The 25947-nt window shown below is 38.5% G+C and overlaps 2 protein-coding genes across 2 annotated transcripts in view; both read left to right on the top strand.

Moving 5' to 3' along the window:
* Positions 1-9167, top strand: part of myo3b (myosin IIIB) — a gene marked incomplete at its 5' end in the record, with an annotated part of 54172 nt that extends 45005 nt beyond the window's left edge. The window contains 4 exons of the mRNA XM_032530333.1: positions 1387-1487; positions 1865-1911; positions 2285-2439; positions 9056-9167. Of these exons, the coding sequence (XP_032386224.1) occupies positions 1387-1487; positions 1865-1911; positions 2285-2393 (257 nt within the window). The remainder of the gene's footprint in view (positions 1-1386; positions 1488-1864; positions 1912-2284; positions 2440-9055) is intronic.
* A 2863-nt stretch (positions 9168-12030) lies between these two features.
* Positions 12031-14861, top strand: sp5a (Sp5 transcription factor a). The gene is made up of 2 exons (XM_032528988.1): positions 12031-12936; positions 13311-14861. Exons 1-2 carry the CDS (start codon positions 12886-12888, stop codon positions 14385-14387), a joined length of 1128 nt encoding a protein of 375 aa, XP_032384879.1. The 5' UTR covers positions 12031-12885; the 3' UTR covers positions 14388-14861.
* The last annotated feature ends 11086 nt before the right edge of the window (positions 14862-25947 follow it).

The following is a 25947-nucleotide window of genomic DNA, read 5'->3' as shown; positions in this document are numbered from 1 at the left end:
GAACGTATCATCTGGGTGCAATGGATTTGACGGAAGTTAGAGGAACCAGAGGGGTCCAAGGTTATGTGACGCCACTGACAGGCGACGACACGAAATGTCCCATGTCGAAAATAAAAAACAGATTTCTCTGGGTTCGAAAAATGTTGGGAACATTTGGTATAGTGTATGTACACAATTCAACAAAATATATAACACGGGTGTAGTCATTTTTAGAGGTTTTAATGCAGAAATGTTACATATGACCTTTGAAAGAATAGTGAACATTTTGGGGAAATGCGCTTATTCACTTTCTTACTAAAAGGTGATGACAAAATTGATTAAGACAATTGATACGACTCTCATCCTATACACTAAGTATGAACTAAAGCTGGCAGCAGGTCAGCTTAGCACAAAGACCGGAAACAGAAGGAAACCGCTAGCCTGGTTCTGTACAAAGACCACAAAACCCTCCTACCAGTACCTTTATTTGGGATTATTTTACATGTCTGCGTTTGACCAGCACCTGGCTGCATTTTACTGCTGTGCAGTGATTTCCGTTCCAATACATTAAGTTGTGCAACTTGATCATGATCTTGTTAATTGGCAAATTAATTTTGTTGCATGTATTCCAGAAAACTGTCTTCAGCAGAAAACCTATACCTTGTAAAAGACTAAGACAGCCACTCTAAACAACTCCTCGCAAACTTCCTCATTTAGGACTCACGCTACAGCACATACTAACTACTTCTTTAATTACAAGATAAAAATAAACTCCTCACTGAGACAAATGTTTGAAACAATGAAAATAAATCCTCTACTTAAACTAAATGTACTGAATTGTATCACCGCTTATTAAGTGACTACACATCCACAAAATATTATAATAATATTACAAATACAATTATCAGCCCTTTTTAAAGTTGCAACTCTTTTTCAGTGTCACCGCTCTGCAGTCAGTGTTAATTTTTGCTAGCAAATGTTTGTAGCAACATTTTGCGATGTCACAGCTGTCGTGTTTATGTAACGGGCACTACATTAGTTTTCACTTGTTTCTATTCAAAAGGAGTGGTAAGATCTGATCTGAGCCTCAGTGTAACCACATTCCAGTCTCACCTCTGCCTCCTTTATTGTAGCTATTTAGCATATTGCAGGAGAGCTATAATTAGATGTGGTTTATGTAATGTTAAACTGTTATTGAGTCAGCTCATCGATGAAATTACATAACCTGAAACCTAAACCGTCATAAATCTAAAATATGTTTTTACCATTTTGTCACACTAGCGTGCAGATTTAAAAAGTGGAGGGCAGATTCTGTTTACTGCTCCTGTCATCACCATCAGTATCATGTCGGTGCTTGTTGTTGTTTTGCTTGGTTGGATCCCTGCCCTCATTTTTCCTCTGTTGCAGGTCCAGTTATGAAGCTGCAGCAGAGAACTCCTCGCCGGCGGGGCCAGCAGCCCAAGCTGCTCAATAGCCCCGAAGACAGCCTGTACTACAACCAGCTAAATGTGAGTTCAAAGTGCCGATAAAGGCCTTTGTCTGACTTTGGTTCCACATGATAATACAATTAAACCTACCTGTGCCAGACCCTGGAGCCCCACCCCCACGCTTCTCTGCCTCTTGTCTTGAACATGTGCTTATGCTCTTTATCTGTTGCTTTCATGTCAGGATGTCTGCCTTCACGGTGAATAATTGATGTGGTTTATCAAAGCTGAGCAAGATGCATGCTTCATCAGACTCACTTGAGCCCTTTGATCAGAAAAAATTATGCTGTGACTTCTGATATTATCAGCATCTGCTTGCATTCAACACAAAATCACTTTGAATTAAAAATTAATGACTTTCTGCTCATCTTTTGACTGTGTGCTCTTGGCCCTTTCCTCAGAGAACTCTGGATTACCAGGGGAGCAAGAGGAAGCCGAGAAAACTTGGGTAAATAACTGCTTTCCTACTTACAGCAACTCTAAACAGAACAGGCCCTTTGTGGAATAGGAGAATCCAGAAATGGAGTTGTTTTCTTATAATGTAAATGGAGAGCCGAAAATATCAGGCTTTTTATGAGTTGCTCTGCGTCATTAGAGAGGGGGTTACATATTAAGGCTTTGTCAGCATGCTAATTTTAATTGTTGAAGGTCTGACTTGGATTTGTACTATAAATTACATTGTGGTTCAGCTCAGTATACTTAAGAAACACGTGCCTCATTGCTGCATCTGCAAATATTGTTTCTATTCTAAATGTCTAGTTTTTTACATCAAGATTGTTCTGTATCACAGTTACTTCTCAACCCTTTCTTTCCTATCACAGTCAAATCAAAGTGCTGGATGGAGAAGATGAGTACTACAAATTACTGTCAACTGTGGAGTCAATCCCTGAGGAAGAGAACGCAACCGCCCCCCCCTCCCACTCTTTCTAGTGGGCTTCTTGTCAGTCAGAGCTGAGCCTTACAACCATGTCAACCGGTAAGACAGACGCACAAGACATGCAGACAGCCACTCCAAAGAACATCCTCTTTGTTGGATGTGCTGTGGTACTGTATGTGGAGCAAGTAGCAGCAGTGCAGAATAAGTGACCTATACAGGTGTTGCCCTCAGCTGTTAATCCAAAGTGGTTGGAAAGTGTTTACAGGAACAAATTACTCATCAGTGTAATTATTACAACAGTTTTCAATAAGCATTGTGCTATGATTTTTGTAGTTAGCCATCAAAGTTTCTCCATTTCAGCTCAAGTTTCATAGCCATAATGCTTGAATATAGATGTCTGCAGATGTCTCTTATCAAACTTTTTTTCTTGTCCTGTGCCTGACTTGCTGCTATTATGCTTCACAATGTGGCAAAAAATGTGTAATGTTATTATGGTATTTGTCATTTTTCCAGAGGTTTTTCCGGGGTCTTAAAACCTGCACCAAATAAGAAATTATCAATCAGCTTAAAAACTGCTGTGAAATGAAACAGATGTTGCATCAATAAATTAATCAATGACAATATGTAATGTGTAATGTGAGGGGAGGTTTCATTAATGAAAAACAATTTGCAAAGTCACAATGAAACACTTACTTTTGCACCATTTGTTTTAATGTCAGATGTTTAAGCTCTATGCCAGGGTTGCAAGAAATGATTACTCTTATCAAGCGTGTATGCACTAATTATTTATTGATTGGTTCTTCAATCTGAAATGTTGAAAACAATGCCTGAGAGAAAACAAATGTCTTCAAATCGTTTCTTTTGACCATGTGTTTGACCATCAGTCATACTATAACATTTATAGTGACGCAAACTGAAAAAAGCGAACAAATCCTTTAAGTTTAAAGCTTTACCCAGCGTAGGTTTGGTGTTTTATCTCAATAGAAGACAACAATATCAGTTTGTTTCTTAAAAAGTAAAAGGATCATTGATTATTTTCTGTCACTTGACAAATCTTATTGTTTCAGCATTGCTCCACATTTAGTCTGAGGAAGCCCTCATCTTCAGGCAGCATGTTTCTTGTTAAACTCAGTGGTGTTAACTGGAATTGGTAACATCTACCTATTTTTGAGCATTATGTCTATCGTCTAAGATGGATCCAGAGACAAATCCTTCTGAAACCCCAAACTCTCCCTACGAGTTCTCCCACAGTGAGCCGCTGTAGTTAGAGGGGCTTTGTGCTGTCTGAGTGCTGGAATCACCACATATAGCCTCACAGAGGCAGAGCTAGACCTCACTTTTAATATCACCCTGAATACAGGAATTTTTTTTTGAGATATGAAGTGTCGGAAATACAGGGCTAGCGAGTTGATTTGTAGAGGATTTTATTATTATTTTTTTTTTCAATTTGCATATCATTTACTGCATCTCCCTTTGTTGACACCCGAGGGTGTGAGAGGAGATTTTGATCTTAATAGGAAGAGTAGGGTGGTATGACTGAGGATCTCATCCTCCTTACATTCAGTGGGGAAAACATTAGAGCTCTGCCTAGATAGCGAGACAGAGATAGGGGCTACACTTAGGTTGAGGTTCACACAAATCCTTGTGGGTTTAAAGAGACCCAAAGTGTTCATCAAATCATCAGTATTATGAGGGTCAGACTGGAGTTGAGACACTGAGGTCTGATTCATGACTTCAGCATCACTGGTTAAATGTGTTATTTCTCTTTTTGAAGCATGTGAAATATAAGGCATTTCTTTACTTGACTCTTTAAGATGATACATGGTTTCATCATTTGCCCACACTTGTGGTTTTAAACCCCGTCATTTTCTGACCATAATTATGCTATTTGTTGTGTTGAACAACCACGATGTGTGTCGTGGTTGTATGGTTAATCCAAAGTGTTGTTAAATGTTACACATATCCTGGTAGTACACAGGGATTGAAGACGTATTCAGATACTTCACCTTAAAATAGCAATTTAACCATGTAAAATACACCAGTACGAGTCATAACATGTGCGAGACTAATATCAGAAAAAGTTTTAAAAACGATGTCTATACAGAAAAGGGTTCCTGACATTGTTACTTTATTATCTACTCAATATTACATTATTATTACTGATGAGTGATGATAATGGGTAATCAGCATTTTATGTAACAGTTGTGCTGAAGCTAATTTTACTATTACTATATACTGGTAGTTTATTTTATAGCAATGCATTGTATTTTGTAAGTTCATCATATGCAAAGGAACTAGTCTTGTTAGTAAAAGTACAACAGTTCCCTGTGAATTGTAGTGAATCAGAAGTATTATTTAATTTTAATTTAAACTTTTTAGTTATCCCCAGGGGGGAATTACAATTTACACTCTGTTAGAAGTCACTACACAAAGGTCTGAAATACACACAAACTCAGGTGAAAATTGGAGAGATGTCAGAGTGAGTAGGCTGCCAGTGCCCTGAGCGGTTGGGTATGGTGCCTTGCTCAAGAGCACCTTTGCAGTGCCCAGGAGGTAAATTAGCACCTCTCCACATACCAATCCTTACTCCTTACGTTGGTCCGTAAGGGACTTGAAAACAGCCACCCTCCGGTTCCAAACCCAACTCCCTATGGATAGTAATGTATATTTGTAACTTTACATTTTTAAATGTACTTTGTTAGATTCCACCACTGCATTGACAATACTTCAGAGATGTAACACAAAAGCACTCCTTCTTTATTGAATTATGAATACAATATTTGCCTAAAATTTTTTATTGTTATGTTCCTCTTGGGGTTGCTTGAAATTTGGTTCCAGTTATCTGTGGACAACATTTTCTCAAATCAAGACAAAGTAGATGTCATGCTCACATAATTAGGCTGCATGGATTATAAAATCCTAGTCTTGTATTTAATATTATAATATATAACTCAAAAGAAAATCCAAAGAGCAATGCCCTAGACCTCTATCAGTGTTATAATGTGGTGTCACAGTTAGTTCAGAAGCATTTCACCTCCGGTCGTAGCCACAGATCCTGCAATAATTAAAATCCTTGTTGTGCATTACTCCCTTGCTGGGATAGTTGGTTCCTCTGAAGAGCAGTCTAAAATAGGTCACCCCAGCACCCTGTAGTGCATCTTAAAAGTACACTGAATCAATTAAATGTGATCATGCTCCCTTGATTATTTTGGCCCTGTTTTACCACAGAGAGGAATTTCAAATAGGCTCACTAGCTAGAATAACAAGGTTGGACTGTGGTGACAAATGGTTCCAGAGTGGGTGTTTCTTCCCCTGTTTTTCCCTGCCAAATTAACTCCCTGGCTGATTGCCTGCTTTAGCATATGAGCGGAGGTGTGTATGTAATTACCTTGGTTAGCTGATTATGTGTTGCAAAATGCAAATGTTATGAAATACTGTTGTCACATTCATGACAGAGGCTCTGACCTAATGAACTAAAGCTTCTGTTTGCTTGGACTCCTGGTTGTCTTACGGTTCTGTAGGCAGGACGGTGAGGGACAGACACAGTGTCAAGCCAGTTTCAGAGGCCTGACACCTGTGTTTTCTTTAATACGTCTACGTAAATCCTTCTCCCTCTTGTTTTCCCTCATTAAATCTGACAACATCTGTTGTGGGAGAGAGGACTCCTTTAATGTGGCTAACTTTACTGCTGGTGTTATTCTTGCCATTTTAGCTATTTGCTTCATGCGCCGCACTTTCATTAAAGCTACATCCAAGGTAGCCCCAAACACTGTTATCCAAAGTTTTAAACCACCTTTATGAAAATCGCTCGAGCTGCAGCCTTAATAAATGATGAAAAGCTTTTATTTTCTAAAGAAGCATACTTACCTTTTCACCTAATTGTGATGTCTCACTTCAAAGAGAGAACATGATTAGGCCAACATTGTCCTGTTTCTATATCCTTTGAGTTCAAAGGGAGAGTTTGAATACCAGTATTTCATGTGCAGCCTTTTCAAATACTGTTTTAATGCAGTTACGTGCTTTTGATATCCCAATGTCAGATTTCCACCACAGTAGAATATATCACAGTACATCATGATTGCATACCACAGCTTTAAAGTAAAGAATTAATGGCAAGTCTTGTTTTTGTAAAAAACAATTTCCTACCAACTTCGAGGCCAGGGGACAAACAAATACCAAGCTCAAACTTAGCGTTGTAATGATCTTTGCTGGCAAACGATTGGTGCCAAAGAAAGAAAGAGTTTCAACCAGATGTCAGATGTGTGTGAGCAAAAGAACATTCACCAAAGACGGCATTAATAAAGAAAACTGGTTAAGCCGGATAGAGACAAGGAGAGTGAGGAAGAAGGAGATAAAAGAGTCTGTTGAGTACATACATCAAAGGTCTCTTAATGACAAGGGATGCCATTAGGGTTACGGTGGCTTTTGTTTCAGCTTCCTCACACCTGCTGTTTGTTGAGGTCACTCTATGCACTGTTTTGTTGTTAACATTTGCATGAATAGAAAATGCACGGAGTAGGAGATAAGAGTTTGTTCTGGCTGCTAGTCTTGGTGGAGACCAAATGTTTTGGTCAGAAAAACATCTTCTTTTTCATTTGTGTAAAAGCTCGTATAAAGGTTGACATAGAACAGTAAAAACAGTATGGAAAAGCTGTTGTCCTGTATGCCATGGAATTCATTGACTTAAAAGTTTTCTTGGTTCCCCCGGTGCTGGAATTGGATTTGACAAATCAGAGCGTGAAATTGTGATTAGCCTCTCTCAGTTTGTAGATGGAGTGGGGCAATAGCAGACTTGGCATGGCCAAAGGTGTAACCTGTTTTGTTTTGCCCGGTGGTGCTTTCCCAGATGGTAAGACCAGCTGCCATTGAATAAACGCTGGACGGGTAACAGTGTGAGAATTACCACAGCCCTGTTTCAGTTTGAGATGCATTGCAGAAAGCTTGTCTTTTTGCCACTGCCAGGAGGATCAGGGACGTGTCACCCAGTGTGCAATCTTTGTATTGAGGTCACAATAAAGCAATGCCCAGTATTATTGTAAAAAAATAATAATAGATTTCTCTTATTTGGGTTGCTGGCCATGGAGACCCCCCCCCATTGTCATTTTACAGTTTTTTTTGTTACAAGCACCTAAAGATCAGCTGCTTACATATCTCTTGCATGCTCTTTCCTTCTTATTTTTAACCATTTGTAACAATATTTTAAAGCTAAATAAGTTGGTTGACATGGTCGACACAGTACTTTTACAGGAACATTACATCTGAGAGTGAAAGACCCTGTTCCCGTAAAAGTACCCGTAACATCTTATAGACACATATGTATTACATATATATACATACACGTATATATGTATGTTTATATATATGTGTATATATGTATGTTTATATATATATATGTGCATATATATATATACATGTATGTATGTTTCTTCCTGTATTTTACTTATTGTATGATAGTGTTAAGATAAAGGTTACAGTTCTCCATACAGTTTATTTTGCTCTCGGGTTTTTATTGCTTCTCTAAAACAGTAACATTTATAATTAAATCTTTACTAAAAGGAGCACATTTAGATTATTTTACCCACTACAACATGGAATTGTGTTGTAAAGAAAGTTAAAAACCTGAAACAAATTGATGTTAAAAGTATCACAAATTACATTTTGCAAAAATTTGCCATTGTTATTGTGTTCTGTTGCAGCAACCCACTGAAAACTAGTCACTAAGTGAAAGAATAATTAAAAATGTAAGTATAAATAGCCACCTGTTCTTAAAAGTTGAAAACATCTGACTATCTGAGGATCACAGTATATGTATGCTGATTAGTGATCTTTTTATTGTATATCTCCTGGGAGCGCACTGCAGGCTGTAACCTTGTACATTATCAATAGAGGGGGAGAGTTTCCCTCTTTAGGGCTGGATTAACGCATCCAGGGTGGGCTGAGAGAAGGTAAAATGACCTGTCCCGCCTTACGTGACCCCAGGCCAATCCTGCACATTGCCAAGGCTTTGCTCTTTGCTCTTGAATATGCAGAGATCCCCAGCTTCATAGGCTCGGAAGAGAAAGAGAGAGAGAGAGAGAGAGAGAGAAAAAGAGTTGTATCGCATTGCAGAGAAAATTAGTGAGACCAAAGTTGGAGTTTCTGTGTGTTGGGGGCTGCGAACAATGGCAGCTTTCTCTCAGACAGCAACTTCAAAGGTCTGCTGAGTGACTGCTCTGAGTTATACATTGTTGTAGATCACTGAGGAAATTCACAGATGTTTTCTCATACGAGACACCATTATAGCTGCTCAAGTACCCAGTAGCCTTGAGCATTTCTCCCTTTCCCCCCTCTCTCTCTTCCACACACTAGAATTCACTCTTACTCTCACACATGCACCCTTACCACCTTCCCTACCACCCCCGTCCTCTCAGATATCTCTTGTATGAGACAGATGTGGAACCTGTTTTTTCCTCAGCTGTCCAGAGAATGTGAAGGGTTTGTGTTGTGGCATTGCCCCCTGACTCTGTCAAATCCACAATTTTCACTGTCAGTTGCTCAAAATGTCCCAATAACATGCAGCTCCACTTTCTCAGATCTCTTTGGGGTCAATACAACAAGTAGTATATCATTTAAATAAATTGATATGACTTGAAAACCGCAACGATAGTGTTTATTATTTTGAATGTGCTGCATAATGAGAATTTACAATGTAGTTTTTTCCCTTTCTCTTCTGCAGATTGCCTTCTTCAACTTTGAACTGGACCTTAACCAAAACGAACTCGGCAACCCCCTTTATATCTGTTGTAAATGTATATTTATTTCTAGTAAACCAACATTTTATATGAATCAAATAAATATATTTAAACTACTCACTAGACTATTGGAGTATTTTTTCTTCTTTACCTGTTGAACTTGAAAATGTTTCATATCATTTTGACTGCAGGGAATTCAGATTTCTGAGGATTAGGAGTCAAAAGTGCAGAAAACCAGAAACTGACTTACGGTTTTGTCTGACTTTCATATATGTAAAAAAATACCTGCTTGATGTTCCTGCCCTTTAGATACAACAACTGTGTGTGTTTTGTGTCCTATTACAACTGCAATAGTCCCTAAATGCAGCTTCATTTACATCTCTGCATCTTAACAGTATTTCCCTTGATCAAGTCTCTGCTTAAGTGCCAAATGAAGTAGATAAATGGTACAGATTGGTTCCATGTTCAAACGAATGTACAGGCCGAAAACTATGGCAGCCGGGGTTCCTCTAAGTTAATTTTACCATCAAATGCAGCAGGAAACTTTTCTTTTAGACAAACCACTGCTGAGGTGACCCTGTAAAACTTGTGGCATTGCCACAAGACGGATGAAGGTTTGGAGCAACTGAATTACCTCGGGGACTGGTCATTGTATCCAGCACACAGTAATGAATTTCTTACAAACTATATCAAAGTCCTGCTCAGCCGAATCCATCTCTCAGCTGGAGTCCCATGAGATGCATTAAAATGTAAGAACTTGCATTTAGGGCTGAACCAAGTATCTCAAAGGAAGACATCAATAATTTGGTAATGCTGATGGTTCACAGAATTCATGCAGTTGTCACATATGTCTGAATTTGCGTTTGCATAGCATGACAGCTCACATGTAAAGTTGATTTAAGGGAAAATCCACCCTAAATCAGAATTAATATTGCCTACTTTAAGTTCCTCAAATCAGTGCTGCTGTTCAGGATCATGTGAAAATCTTAGTTCTGTTTTAGTGGGGATGTCCCCTTTACTTTAACAGTTTTCTGGTTTGACATAAGTGAGCAGATTACAACATTTTACATTTATCTGACATTTAAACCTGCATGCAGAAACAAACTCACAGCTCTTTTCTGTACAAATAAAAACTTTTGAAGTTGTGAGGAATGGCATAAAACTGTTAACTGTGGCCTCTTTGCTGGTCAGTAATTTAGAAGGTAACAGCTGGTTAACTAAGTACACAGCTTTCAGCCATTTTATAATCCTCTTTTCGCCTATTTTGAGCCATGTTCTGTCAAAAATCCTTTATGCATGTACAAACGTACAAGTCCCAGTAAAATTATATTTTGAGATCACTTTCTTATCAACCTTAAGCAGTAACTATCAGTTTAAATAAATGGTTAATTAATCATTTAAATCGTTTTCATAGTGCATTATGTATCCGTTATAAGCCATCAATAACAACTTCGGGGTTGCCTATGTAAGATGGATCTGTGTAAAAACCCTTTATTAATGAATTATTAACATACTGCAGACTGCAGAAAAGAAAGTGAGAAACTGCTGTAGTATTTATATTATTAGAAATAGAAAGGATGAACACCAGTCAAAGGATTTTTTTTTTACAACCTGACAACCCAAAACATGTTCTTACTGATCTATAAACCATTTGGCCATTTTATAATACTGTTTTTACCGTTTTAAGCACCTTTGTATCACAAATTCTTTCATACCAAAATGCACAAAGTGAATTCATCCAGTACCAAACAATTCACAAGTATTAACTAATAGCTTTTTAATGGTTACATTTTTTTAATTTACAAACGTTTCATACATCATTCAGAATCCTTTAATATGAGCAAGTGTCGGGTGGCCAGATTGTACACAAATCCCTTTGGTGGTTGTTTATCCTTTCTGTCTGGTAATAATTTAGTTATAAATATTGGTATAACATGTTGATGAATGTTTATAGGTTTCTGATTTTCTTCTCACTGTTTTTGTGCTGGAGGAGGATTTATAAAAGCAGTGGTATAAACTATTAGTACAGCAATTAGTTATAAACTCTGTATAAAGGGTTCTTTATTAAAAAGTGATACAAATATGTCTTGATCATTAGAAGACTTCTATCCACTCATTAGAAAGTCACAACCATTTAGAATATATTTTAATTTGACCTCTGTATAACTGGTAACTTATAAAAGTACTCACACTCTTGTAAACTGATTTAATACGATGTGGTGGCCTTGCTGCTTTGTGCATATTTTAAATGCTCTACACAATAAACTTCATCATCCATAGCTTGATGTAAACAAGGTTAATCTCAACTAGTTTTTTTTTATTTTTTATTAGTCAACAGTGTGACTACAACACTCCTGTAGCCAGTTTTGTAGTTTAACATGGCTCCAGTGCAGCTCAGCAGGACCCCCCCCTTACCCTCATGACTGTGTGTAAAGCCGTGGGAGAGGACTGGGAACATTAATCCCTTCAAAGGAACAGATCTAATTCAAAATCTGCCGCTCCAAACTAGTTGAGAGGACAGTGATTGTTTCTTCAGGGAAGCCAGATAAAGATCAGAGAGTTGATATAGAAAACTACAACTTCCATTCCGACTGCTCTGCCACAAAAGTTTGAGTATTATCATAAGAAAACAGCATACTTCTGCCTTCATTAAATGTTCTGAAACAAAAATATGATATGTGTCTCCTTTGTGCGGAAGACCCCTTACATTATAAATACCTCTGTGTAATGCTTCGGTGTGAGATCCTGTGCTGAACTTCCTCCCCAGACACATTGAAGTTACAAGCAAAGAGGTTATAACCTCTTGGTTACAAGTTTAAGGAAATTGAGGCATCACCATTTCAAGTGCTGCTTTTGTCACCTGATTTAAAACAGAGGTTTCCCTTTTGTGTCATGTTAAGTAACTTGTTATAATTTGAATTAGCTGCTGGGAATTTACCCTAAGGCGCTAAGCTTAGGCTACATGTTGATGCTCAACAAAGAGAAAAAGAAAAAAAAACTAAATTAAGAATAAGGTTCTGATAAAACAATGATTGAAATGGGTGAAGGGGCATTACACATTTAAATTATTCAGAGAGGGCATAATTAAGTGTTTAATGCCATGTTGTAGTTAAAAGGAACAACAAAGGAAATTTAATTCAAATTACAAATGTAAAAGAGACGCAGATTTTTGAGAGATGAGAACTTTGTGTTGAGTCATTTGATTTGGTCTCTTTCCTCCATCAAACAGTTGGGCAGAGCTGGAGATCTCCAGAGATAACAATGTCACATTGTCACATAGGGTTCTGCTACAAATCCTTAATTACAAAAAGAGGATCAGATGACTACAGCATCCAATACCGGGGTCTCCAGGCGGCATGGGGGTCTTTGATCAAGAAAATCCAATTATTTGTGTATATACATTTCCCACATAGTGATTACTTCATTAATTGTCCCGCCTTTATCTCCTCCCTTCCCATCCCCCTTAATAATCAGCTCCTTTATCCAGACCAACAAACACACCATAGGAGCTTTGTGGATTCAAAGGATTTGCTTTCCCCTCTCAAAGAGCCGCTATTCTTTGATGATTGGGCAGCGGCAAACTTCAAAGTAATAAATCTTATTTCTGACTGGCTGGCGGCCCACCAAAGTCCTTATCAAATTCTAAGAAGTGATCCCTCACTCTTCAGATAGACCAAGGATATCTCGGAGAGAGGAAGCACTGGAGAGTGGAGACCTGCTCGACGCGGTATTTTACTGCGAATGCACATATTTAACTGAAATTAGTGCTTTTATTTTTATTTGTTTTCATCAGAGAAGGAGGAGGACGTTTATCATGGCAGCAGTGGCTGTACTGCGGAATGAAACACTCCACGCTTTTCTTCAGGTTTGTGCGCAAGTTTCTGTTTACTTTGACGACTTTAATAAGTTGTGAATTTACTCCTCTGAGTTGATTTACGTTTGGGTAACGAGTCTTTTATAGTTTACAAGGATAAAAGTCGTGCTACTTTGAGTCCAGTGTCATATAATTGTATTACTAACCCTAATGGTTTGCGTCGTAATCTGCTGTAACATAACGCCAACTTTTATGTCACATCATCGCGATTCATGCGACAGGATCGATTTAGTGTAGATTACATTTAAACTATTTTTTAAATAACGTAGCACGTTATTTGTGTGTTGTTGTTGTTGTTTTTTTTACCTCATAGAGTGTAGTAAATAATGATTGTAATATAGAACATGTGTGTCTCGGTTATCCAGGATCGCACTCCAAACTCTTCTCCAGAGAACTGTAAGCACTCTCCGCTGGCTCTCCTGGCTGCCACTTGTAACCGGATCGGGCATCACCACGGATCAAACCACACAGATTTCCTCCAGGTCCCTTACGACCCAACTCTGGGCTCCCCTTCGCGTTTATTTCACCCATGGACTAACGAGGGAAGCCCTCAGAGCAGCCTGGCCAGCAACTCTACTTTCGGACTATCCTCCAAACCCCAGTTGTCTGCGCACATCCAGAGCTCCTTCAGCTCGCACCACGAACTGCCCCTCACTCCTCCGGCGGACCCCTCGTACCCCTATGACTTCTCCCCTGTGAAGATGTTACCTTGCTCCATGCAGTCTCTGCAGTCTTCCTGCCCTCCCACCTACGTTCCCGCCGTCAGTTACGCAGCCCCGACTCCCATTCCGCCTGCAATGCCAAGTTTTGTCACGGGACCCTCCGGCCTTGTGCATCAGCAGCAGAGACAGTTATCCCCAAACCCTGGAGAGGATATTCCGTGGTGGAGCCTCCAGCAGGGGAACCATGTCAGTCACTCTGCCTCCCTTGGTCCCCATCGCTTCCAGCTGCAGAGGGGCTTGGTTCTGGGACATACGGACTTTGCGCAATATCAGACGCAAATCGCGGCTCTGCTGCACACAAAGTCTCCTCTCGCAACTGCGCGGCGGTGCAGAAGGTGCAGGTGTCCGAACTGCCAGTCCTCCACGTCCAGCGACGAGCCTGGGAAGAAGAAACAACACATTTGTCACATACCGGGATGCGGGAAAGTTTACGGGAAAACTTCTCACCTCAAGGCGCACCTGAGGTGGCACTCTGGAGAGCGGCCGTTTGTGTGCAACTGGCTGTTCTGTGGCAAGAGTTTCACCAGGTCGGATGAGCTGCAGAGACACCTGAGGACTCACACGGGGGAAAAGCGCTTTGTTTGCCCGGACTGCTGCAAAAGGTTCATGAGGAGTGACCACTTGGCAAAACATGTCAAAACTCACCAGAACAAAAAAAGCAAGTGCCACGACAAGACACTTGACCATGTCAAAAGGGAGGACACGAGGAATATGTTGTAACACACCTTGTAGTCATTTTAAACAGTAGAAATCACTAGTGCAATACAGTCAGTCTTACATTAGCAAAGTACACAGTGAGCTGCATTTTTTTATAGGGTATTTTGTTTATTTTGATGGTTGATTTCTTACATCCTGACAATAGTCTCTAACATTGCTGGTCTGTGTAGCACATATTTGTACATAAAGTTTCATAAGTTAATTTGGGACCATGGAGAAGTTATAGCTCATGAGTTTGAATTCACTGTCTATATCATACCAAGGAAGACAAGTTTTCAACTTGTGTTTGATCATTGTCTTCGGTGGAAGATTTCACTCCCCTGTAAACTATATTTAATAGCTTTTGTTGAATGAAAGTGTCAGTTTTTTGCTCCATATGGGGTGTTTTTAAGCATGCTCTTGAAAAGATCTGCTATTGTTGATATGACCCAAATACTGTGTGAGAATAAAGATTATAACATTTTCCTCAACTCTAAATGTGAAAAATTCATTTGATACTCAGATACTAGTTATAGGTGATGAGACAAGCAAGTTTTATATGTAAAGAAATACATTCAGTATTACCTGGATCTGTGTAAAATGGAAACCCCAGTTATTAATTTCCAATTACTTTATTTAGTAATATCTAAAATGTAAGGGATTTGAGGACTTGCAAAAAACTGTGTGCTAATATTTAGTTTCCAGCTGTTGGTTGTGGTCAAAAAGGAGTATTTCAACCAAAATAAAACCATGTTTAAAATCCAACCTTTTGCCCTACTGCTGCTGTTGTTTAACCTTTAACATAAGCAAAGCGATGTTTAAGTAGTGACAGAAGATTAGTTGGTCTGGACTGCATTTGGAAATCTTCACAGAAATCATAAATGTACGCTGTCTAAAAATGTACAGTACAATGTTAACAGTAAAATGTAGTTCTGCAAACCCATAAATTTGTCCTCCAACTAAGACTAAAACTGATATTAAGCATGTAAGAGATCACGCTCTATCACACGTAGACCTGAGCGCTTCAAAGGTGTGTACAGGTGTTAATATTCTTCAACATAATTTAATTCAACTCCAAACCCTACCTTTTCAGGAAAGCGATACTAACGTCAGTAAATTATGAGGCTAGAGGTTTTATTAAAATGTTGCTTCTTTTCACGGACATACCTCAAAATAAATACAATTTTACATTAAGTTCTTTGGAGTATACACATTTTCTTCAGTTGATGTTATTTTTTTCTACCATTAGACTCAACTGTGAAAAATGCTCTAATTTGTTAATGCACTCTAATAGATGTGGTGTATTTGTTTTTTTTTTCTGCCACAGTTTTTGCGTTTTACATTTACATCTGAGGACTTTGAAGTGACACCATAGACTGAGAAGAGACCCATTAGACGAGAAACACTGGAATCTCACTGGATTCATGTTACACACACTTGTACACACAGTATGAGCAGCAAGTGTAATGTCTCACCTGTCTGACTAAGTCAATCAGAGCCTTAATGGGAAGTTGTCAACAGTTAAGGTTTTTTTACCAAACTAAATGGCGAAGAACTCTTAATCTTTTTTTAGTCCAAAAGAGTGAAAATAATTGCATTTGTATGGCAGATTGGAGACTTATTACACACAGACACCTACATTAAGTAAAGTAACTACTTGCAGATCAGTATTTTATGTTGACTTCCTCCACCCACATGTTCCCATGGCGACTGGGGATTAAAAGTGACCTTCTGGGGACGAAACACCTTGATTTTCTAACCTTGAAGCAACTACTTCCATATAATTAATCAAAACAGAGAAGTGATGAACTCCTCAGTGTCAAATAGTGCTGGATGATGACAGAAGGATCCAAACATCCAATTCAGTAAGTTAATTATTAGAGAGCAGCATTGTTGCCTGTCAGCAGGGACAGCCTGTTGTTCTGTCTGTCTTATGAGGGATCAGTGAAAATGTCAGTACGAAGAGAACAACCGCTGCCATTCAATGGCATGTTGTACTGTCAGTCTGCCTCAACAGCGCCCCCTTCAGTTTCCTCAGTGGTTCATCAGAGCAGACAAATAGTTGGACTACTGTAGAGGTCCTTTTGTATACAGAAAATCTTTTCCATTTTTTGCATGTTGTACATTATATCCTGGAAGGTTCAACAGGTTTAAATCAATTTTTATTACTCAATTTTGTTATAACGCGTATTGCTCAATCTTTATTTAACAGTGCAAACATAGTTGGTTTTGGCTACCTTGTTGAGTTTGCTGCAATATCAACCAGAAGGTTCTGCCTGTTGGAAATCCAGGTCGGTTTAGTTCATTATCTTGATATGCTTTACGCTTAAAGGTGTAACTAATTGACTTGGAAATCAATTTAACACCCATATGTAAACTATTATGCAGCCACACCAACATTCAAAATAGAGGATTGTAACTACTCATTCCCAAACTGTCTTCAACCTGAATTTAAAGGCCTATAACCAACGATGGATGCTGTAACTTAGCCTCAGCTAAAGGCCCAATAGACATGATATCAGTTGCACCACTTCTCTTTAAAGTATACAATGTTGTCTAACATTTACATTATAAATTTAAGGACCAACACTAAACAACAATAAAAATACAAGTCATTAGGTTAACTACTGTTGTTAAAGGTTTGTTTACATCAGTATTATTTGTGAATAGCAACAATTTTCTTTTATTTTATGTTTTATTTTTTTTAATGATCATTAAATAAAAAACACAAAATGCAGGTTTTCATCTATAACTCAGTTATATAATGAATATACCTATAATTGATATGGTAAAAGATTGCTGATTGGACAAAACTTTGTCTGCAGCAGTTTTATGTTATATTTAGCAACTATAGTACTTGAACCAGATTTGTCATGTCATTCCGCATCGTATTTGTGCACATCAGGTATTTTATATATTAAATGCCGCTATATGCACTTGGTAGTAATGGGCTAGTGAGAGTTTCCAGTTTTACCACATCCCAAGAATGGACAATCTACACTGCATTCATCACAACAAGATGAGCTATGAAAGGAAAACTTAAAGTATGATGAGATGTGACCCTGTGAACTGAAAAGTCTTTACCCACAAATTTTATGATCCTATTATGAAATGATGCCTGTGGATGGATATGTTAAATGCACCAGACGGGCTGTGCACAAAGGCATGGTTTGGCTTTGATTTGGCTTCATTGTCCAAAATTGAGTCACTATTCCTTAACACAGCAGGAGGCCATAATGCTTAATTAATAACTCAAAGGATATCATATACTGTGGCTGAAGTTTGTTTTCTAAAATGAAAAAGATTTAAGACCAGGTGGCGCTCTTACCAGGTTCCAAGGGTTTTTACTGAGCTGGGGAAGAAAGCCTTCTCTTACTCCGCTCCTTGGTCTTGGAATAATTTGCAAAACTTGATCCATTTAAATAATCTAGTCCCATTGGAAGAGTTTAAGGCCATGTTAAAATGTCATGTAATTCAAAAATGTAACTGCCCTATGTGACCTGTCCTTTCCTCTATGTGAGATTTTGTCTGTGCTGTATTTGTTTAAATTGTAACTGGTGTGCCGTCTTGGCCAGGTCTCCCTTGAAAAAGAGATTTCAATCTCAAGGGACTTCCTGGTTAAATAAAGGTTAAATAAAAAAAAAAAGAACATTTAAATATTCATATTACAATTGTCTGTCCATGTATGATTTAAAATGATTTAATTTATACTTTCAAATAGAAAGAAAATCGTCATTAATATTTTGGATCATAATATTATTGTAAATTAAATGCTCATTCCTAATTATCTTTTTTTGTATGCAATTCCTGTCAGGGTTTCACTCTTTTCAACCCCGCTTATATATAAAAACAATAAATTGTCAATCAATTGTTTAAGACACACTATAACATAGAGTAAATATATATGTTTATTAACGTTAAATAATGTGTCAAGTATAGACAGCCCAACTAGTGTATACACGCTAAAAGTCAATACTGCACCAATGCAATACCCAGTACCATACAGACAAAGGGCTATTTTGACCCAGTATATATCTATATATATATATATATATATATATATATATATATATATATATATATATATATATGTATTGTATTTCAGTTGGGTGATTTACCCAAATTAAAAGGGATAGTTATAATCTACTCTAGCTCTTTTTAAACTTATGTGTCACTATTTGTGACCGATTGTTATTAATACATGTATCCTTTGCAGTTTTGAACGTCACATGTCTATAATTTTGTTCGACTAACGATACATTTATGATTTTAGGGTAAAACTTGAGCTTGTTGTGTCCAGCGCTGAGTCAAAACTAACCATTCTGACACCGTAAAGGAAACACAGTATTGGATCTGTAAACTGTCTTAATTTTTTACATGGATACAAAGTAATTATGTATAATATAATAATATATGATCATATTTATCATTTTAATTATGTTTGAGTACTATATATATTAATTAAGTATTTATTTATAAATACTTTATCTCTTTCAACTTCACAAACACCTTCCACTGATGAAGGCCATGGGATGCAACTGAAAGCTCTGAAAGCGATCTAATAAGTTGACCTTGAGATAAGAATCTTAGTCAAATTGTTTTGAACTTTCAGGGACTGCTGAAAACAAAGAGTTCAGAATTATTTCACTTCTGGTTTTGAAGATAAGTTATTTTCAAATGTTAACTGACTGAATTAGACCCTTAAATGTAAAATATTTAAATTAAATAATTCATTGGTGTCCCGTGAGCTTTGGGGATCAGGTTCAGTCAGCACAGGGACAAAGTCTTTCATCAGACGTGATCCTTCATCACTGTGGCATTGGCTCTGCGGAGGCTGTTCAAAATAAAATGACTGACAAGCAATGGCATGACTCAAATCCCTGATGTCAACAGCTCTGCTGCACTCTACGGAGGATAGTTATGTACTGCCTGACATTTTACAGCTGGTGTTACATTTAGTGTAGCAAGTGGAAAAAGGTTTGTCTAGACATTTAAATAAATAATTACTAAATATGTGAGCTTAAGCTGGACTGTCTGAGAAGCATCTTTGTATCAAGTCAATGCCTCTGTGCAACTCCGTTCAAAGCCAACGGAAACTACAAAAGTATTTATTTCTAAATATGTCTAAATTTGTAATCGTTAAATGTACAATCGAAGTTGATGTTCAGAAAAAAACTTTAAAAAAAGGCTAACCTTTGGTTTGCTTATTAAAAGGTTAAGAGTGCAAAAGCTCTGATTGGTAAACAGAAACAGGATAAAATAATCACATTTTTCCAAACCGAGCATTGGTGTCCACCATAAAAAACAAAAAACTGCCAGAAAATGTTTGTGTTGATGTAGGATCTTGTAGCTGATTGAGAAAAGAGGTTTTCGGGATCTTTTAAGTAAAATGTGACACTGTTGATGAAATATTTAAACCAAAGTCATGAAACAATAATAATCTACTTATAACATCAATTCTTTTTTTTAGGGTGTCATGTAGGGCTTATCTACTAAAGATAGACAAAAAGGAGACAATTTGCAAAAATGAAACAAAAAACACAGGCAGTGATTGGAATGGAATGGCTTCAAATGATGACCGAACTTTTACTGAGAACATTTATTGTTCACTATGCTCCAGTTTTACACACAAGAAATAACAACTTAGGCCTGGCGGACACGGATTGCATCTAGCATCTCACGTCCATCTGTAAACCAGCAGGAATACACATTAAACAACTTCCTGTAGGCTTCTTCAATATAAAAGCACTTCCTGTGACAGTCTGCAGCAAACTAAATTACTGTTGTGTACCTTTTCAAGTATCAGTTATAAATCAAGTAAATAGTGAGTTATAGTTACACTGTAATTTAACATGTTTTAAACTAAACAACACACATTTCTAATTCAAGTGTTTTAAACAAAACATTTCACAACATTCTCTCGCCCGATGAACCACTGTTCATCACTCTTCGGCCTGTCACCTAATTAATCTCCAAAGGTTGAGTCAACTGAACAGGTCTCTTTAACAGACTTCCTGTAGAAGTACGAACAGAGCAGGAACGAATAAGTCCATCTCTTCCTAGAAATAGCTCTGTTATTCTGCCCATTTTCCAGGTCTGCCTGGGGGTGTTATCCTCTCCGATCAAGATGGCCTCTCCCACCTTTAGGACAGTGGGTGTGGGTGTGTCACACTTGTGAGTTGATTTCAAGTTCAGCAAGTTTGCCAGCTGTTCCAAAAGCTGATTATTAGTCTCTGTCGGTATCTCCATCACCTACAAGTCCTCTTGACTCACATTGATTGCTTGAGATGGAGGAAGTCCAGTCTTTGAGGGTAAGGAAGTCAATCTTTTCCCAACTAGAAAATGAGAAGGTGTGAGTGGCAGGGGCTCGGATGCTTTGCTGTCCACATAAGAAAGAGGCCTGGAGTTCAGCACAGCCTCCACCTCTGCAAGCATGGTTGTCAGTTCCTCAAAGTTTAGTGAAGCCCTCCTCAGGTCCCTCTTTGGGCATGTTTTTACAGATCTTACAAGCCTCTCCCAGAAGCCGCCCCACCAAGCAGCACGCTCGGCAGTGATCCCTTTGTCAGTAAACGGCACTGTAAGCTCTGATTCCTTGAATGACCTCCATAGTTGTTTCAGGTCTTGTTCTGCTCTCTTGAATGTCTTAGCATTGTCTGAGTATATAACTTTACACAGTCCTCGTCTCTCAATAAATCTCTTTAAAGCTAAAAGGAAACTTTCTGTAGTCTGATCTGAAACTAAATCTAGATGCACTGCTCTAGTCACAGCGCAAGTGAAAAGTGTGATGTGTGCCTTCTCAGGCTGACCACTGACTGACATATGGTCCTGCAAAATCTACCCCAGTAACTTCAAATGGTGCGTGGGGACTCTGTGACTCTATCTCTGGGTAACGGAGCTGTAACTTGCTGGGCTGTTCTTGCTTTTAGTCTCGGGCAAATGTTACAATGTAACACTACCCGCTGGATTATCTGTCTACCCCTAAAACCCAGATTCTCTCCCTCATTTGCACTAGAGCATCTCTGACACCAGAATGTAATATATTTTTAAGTAATAATGCCTAATATTGGCCGATATTAGTCAAGGATGCTGCAAATGAAAATGGCTAGTTGATTTAAGACAAAAAATTATAATTTATCGAATTAATCAAATTTGAACATGTCTGTCAGTAGCTTGTTGAGCTTTACATTGTTAGTTCATTTTCTTATCCTGGACTGGGACACACATATGGTTTAATAAAGTACTTATTGGACTTTAACTTATCAATGCACTTACATTAACGAGCGTAGCTGTCCTCAATTTAGGTCGTCCTGTACGTCTCATCTCAATTTTTTCCTGCATTCACCGGTTAACCCTAACCGGTCATTGGTCAAATTTGCGGAAAAGTTGCGGTGATTGGTCAAAATTGCAGATCAAACCAAAGTCGCGGTGATTGGTCGAATTTGCATGAATTGGCACGACTGTGACATTGCAAAATCCTGGAGGGACTGATTAACACTGCCAGTACTGGATCATTTGTGCCTTCTTGTGGGAAATCAGCAAGTTTCTGGCCCCTCTTCTTTAATTCCGTTTGGACGGGTTCACAGGGCACTTTCATCACAGCACTGCACACTTGAGGAGTCTCCACTGCTTCATTGTCAATTCTTTGCTGTGTATTTCATGCATTTTTCAGAGATACCTTTACAATGTTGCGCTGTGCAGTTACGGGACTAGTAGAGCCAAAGGTGTGAAGGTTTAGCGTCTCCTGCCTTATTACTGGTAGTCCCAAGACTTTAACCACGTCCTCATGAATGAAGCTTCTCTGGCTACCTCCACACAAAACACCTTTAACTTTTGTTATGTGTTTTGGGCCTAGGCACACATAACATCTTCCCAACCTTTCTCTTGTGTGCAGATACAGACTTTTGTGGACAGTGCTCTGGTTTATGGTTACCATTACAGTACATACAGTTCTGAGGGGCATTACTGGCGGTGTGCAGTGCAGTGGCTGAGGGCACACTCCATTTTTTAGGTTTGTTTTCACTGAAAGACTTGGGCTTAGCACTCAATCTGTTATCTGGTGAAATGTCCCTTTGTGTGTTACCTGGACGTGAAAGCTGAAGTGCTCTCTCTCTGCTTTGGACCTCGGTTTGCAGGAATTTGATGAGCTCAAGAACCTTCCATTAATCATTGAGGTCTGACTTGCTTGTAGGTACGCCAGTGCTATGTCCCCCAGGTTAAGAGCTGCAGAAGCACTGGGCATGGCAGGTATCCATATGTATCACTGGGAACCCCAAGGATTCTAGATGTGAATCTGTATTTCAAAATTCATCATAAAGGTGTCTCAAAGCTGCAACGTCTGATGACTTCTTTACAGGAGTTAGGCTCAGCAGCTTGGACTTATGTACACTGATTACAATGTATTTTCTTTCAAAACGGTTCTGAAGCAATTCCACTGCTGCATCATAATTGCTATCAGTCATGGTAAATCCCGTAACAGCCATGGCTGCTGCCCCAGTCAAATATGACTTCAGGTAGGTGAACTTCTCTCTTTTACACAGAACAGTGTTGTTGTGAATATTAGTTTCATACTGAGACCAGAATTCTTGCCACTGGCACTGCATTTCTCTATCATCAACTTAGGCAGTTTAACAGTCTGTGAATTAAGAGATCTGACTGAATTTGCACTTGCATCGCTTACCCGCGGGTTCTCTGACTCGGCTTATTGTGTGCCGTTTCTTTTTCATCCTTTCAAAGTACTCCATCATCACGTTAGCTACGCTAGCCACTAGCTTCCAACTTTGACAGTTCAAAGTCCCTCAAACTTGACTTTCCCGATTTCGGCAACCAAAATGGAATGGAACGGCTTCGAAGGACAACCGAAAACGCCTGTCTTTTGCAGGGAACTTTTATTGTTCACTATGCTGCTTCAGCATCTTAATTTTTCATCTAAATTGAAGAAGACTAAAACAAAATTGAATTTGTGGCTTCAAAGAAACATTTCTATTTTAGGAAGGATTCTTTTGACTAAATCAGAAGGGATTTCAAGATTTGTCTATCCTGCCCTCTCTCTCAATGTCCATGATTCAACATGTAAAGACATAAATACCATATTTACAAATTTTGTGTGGAAAAACAGACACCATCATTTAAAAAAGCAGTGCTCTCTGGCTCTAAGGGTAAAGGTGGATTTGAACTTCTGGACTTTTTGGGCTTGAATCACACCTTCAAGGTGAAATAGTTGAAGGAATGTTTGATAGCACAGAGTCTTTGTGGTACTTCATTCCCAATAACATTTTTAATAATGTAGGAGGTCTTACATTTTTTTTGAATTGTTACTACAATACTACAAGATTGCCGTTAAAACTATCCCACTTTTATCAACAAGCTCTTTTGGCATGGCAGCTGTGTCATTCCCATAACTTTTCTCCACACAACTCTATCTTGTGGAATAATGAATGCATTACTAAGAGGAACAAGTCACTCTATTTGCAGAAATGGATCGATAGAGATATTATCTTCGTAAAGGATCTTTTTGATTGTAATAGCCAATTATTTAACTATGAATCCTTTCTCAGAGAGAAGGCTTTCCCGATAACGTTCAAAGAATATAATTCAGTTTTGAAATCTATCCCTAATGGCCTATTAGAATTAATGAAAAGTTATAAAAAACAAAATTAAGTTCCTGGTATTAATTTTACTCTTTATATAAACGGTATGGATATTATGAACAGAAATTGTACTAATAAGCACATTAGAAAATGCTTTTTAAATTTTTAAATTCTCACTTCAATGATATTAACTGGCATAGGGCACGGCTTGTTCCTTTTAGATATTGTATCTTGAACAAAGTGAGGGAATTACTTTTAAAAATATTGCATAAACCATATCCTACAAACTTGTTTATCTCAAATTCATGCCAGTTGACAATTATTGCAGTTTTTGTAAGACCAAGTAAGAATCGTTAACTCACCTTTTTTATTGTTGTTCATTTTGTGTTACATTATGGAAAAGTTTTGAAAATGATATGGTATCTAAAACAACACATACATTCACACTTAAAGGGAAACATATTATTACATATTTTGACTGTAAAGATCTACACAGAAAAAAAAACATTTGAGAGAAAAAAGTTTTCATACCAATCTCTCTCAAAATACTTTTTAAACTCTCAAATATATATTTTTTTGGTATCAGTTTGAAAAAAAAAATCTCAAAAAAAAGTTCTCTCAAAACGTTTTACTTCTTGACGCAAGACCTAAGTCTTTGCTCCCGATTCAAGTTTTTGCTCTCATCACAGGATTTTTCTCTTGATGTGAAAATAGTGTCATGGGCGGGGCCACGTTCCTATTGGCCAGTTGGGTGAGCACCGTCTTGTCTTGGGAGTCCATCTGAATCATTACACCATTGTCACCGTCATAGATAGATAACTAGCAGCCAGCCCACTTCTAAATAAATACCTTTTAATTATCTAAACACTTTTTAACAGTCAAACTGAAGCACTGGCGGTGAGCTCCAGGTCCTGCAGCCACATCCCTGCCGAGACTTACATCCACAAGGGAAAATAAATATTTTTTAAGACAAAGCAGCTACTGTTTAAAAGCTAGGGTATATACAGTTCTTTGTCATGTTCATCGATGATGATTATAATTTTAGAATGTTTAGAAACATCAATGTTTTATTATCAATTCCTTGCTACCTGGATGCAATTCTTGGCTGCAGTTAGGGTTAAGAGATGCATTATTCAGCAGAAATTACTGTTGCTGCTCAAGCAGGTGCAATTTTTGGCAAGGATGCAAAATTTGGGCATAACATCAGCAAAGCAAGCTCTGGTCATGGCTAGGGGATGTGCCGCTGCTACTGGGTGTGTGGACTGGTTGGTTAGTTTGCTAACGCTAGCTTGCTATTCCACCAACACTGGTGGTGGGCTCCAGGGCGGTTGTGCCGCTGCTACCGTGTCTGGAGCTCTCCGTGTCCGGCTAGAGATCAGATCAGACCAGATCAGGTCGAGGCCGGCAGCAAAGCTTTCAAGCAATGTTTCCACGCTGCGGCTGCAGGACCTGGAGCTCACCGCCAGTGTTTCAGTTTGACTTTTAAAAAGTGTTTAGATCAGGGGTCTTCAACGTTTTCCAGGCCAAGGACCCCCAAACTGATGACGAGATGGAGCGGGGACCCCCTAATTATATATATTGTATAAAATTGTGTTATATCAAACTGGTCCTATAGTGCCATGTTTGCATTGATGACTGAAAGACATCTTCTGCCTCCATTTATCTGTTTACTACAGTGTGTTGAATTCATGTTAATGTGTATTTAAAGACATTTCAATTAGTGGAAAAAATTGCAGGGGGGTGGGGGGAATATAAAAAAAAGTCTAATCAACCAAAACTTTCGCGACCCCCATGCAGTACCTCCGCGGACCCCCTAGGGGTCGCGGACCCCCTGTTGAAGACCCCTGGTTTAGATAATTAAAAGGTATTTATTTAGAAGTGGGCTGCCTGGTAGTTATCTAACTATGGCAGTGACAGTGGTGTAATGATTTAAATGGATTCCCAAGACAAGACGGTGCTCACCCAACTGGCCAATAGGAATGTGGCCCCGCCCATGA

This window comes from Etheostoma spectabile, chromosome 11 (genome assembly GCF_008692095.1).
Source record: "Etheostoma spectabile isolate EspeVRDwgs_2016 chromosome 11, UIUC_Espe_1.0, whole genome shotgun sequence".
NCBI lineage: Eukaryota > Metazoa > Chordata > Actinopteri > Perciformes > Percidae > Etheostoma > Etheostoma spectabile.
This window is presented reverse-complemented; position numbering and strand designations above follow the sequence as displayed.

Coding starts and splice junctions, on each gene's coding strand:
- sp5a (XM_032528988.1), top strand. CDS start 12,886: ATGGCAGCAGTGGCTGTACTGCGGAATGAAACACTCCACGCTTTTCTT. Junction 12,937..13,310: donor CACTCCACGCTTTTCTTCAG/GTTTGTGCGCAA, acceptor TCGGTTATCCAG/GATCGCACTCCAAACTCTTC.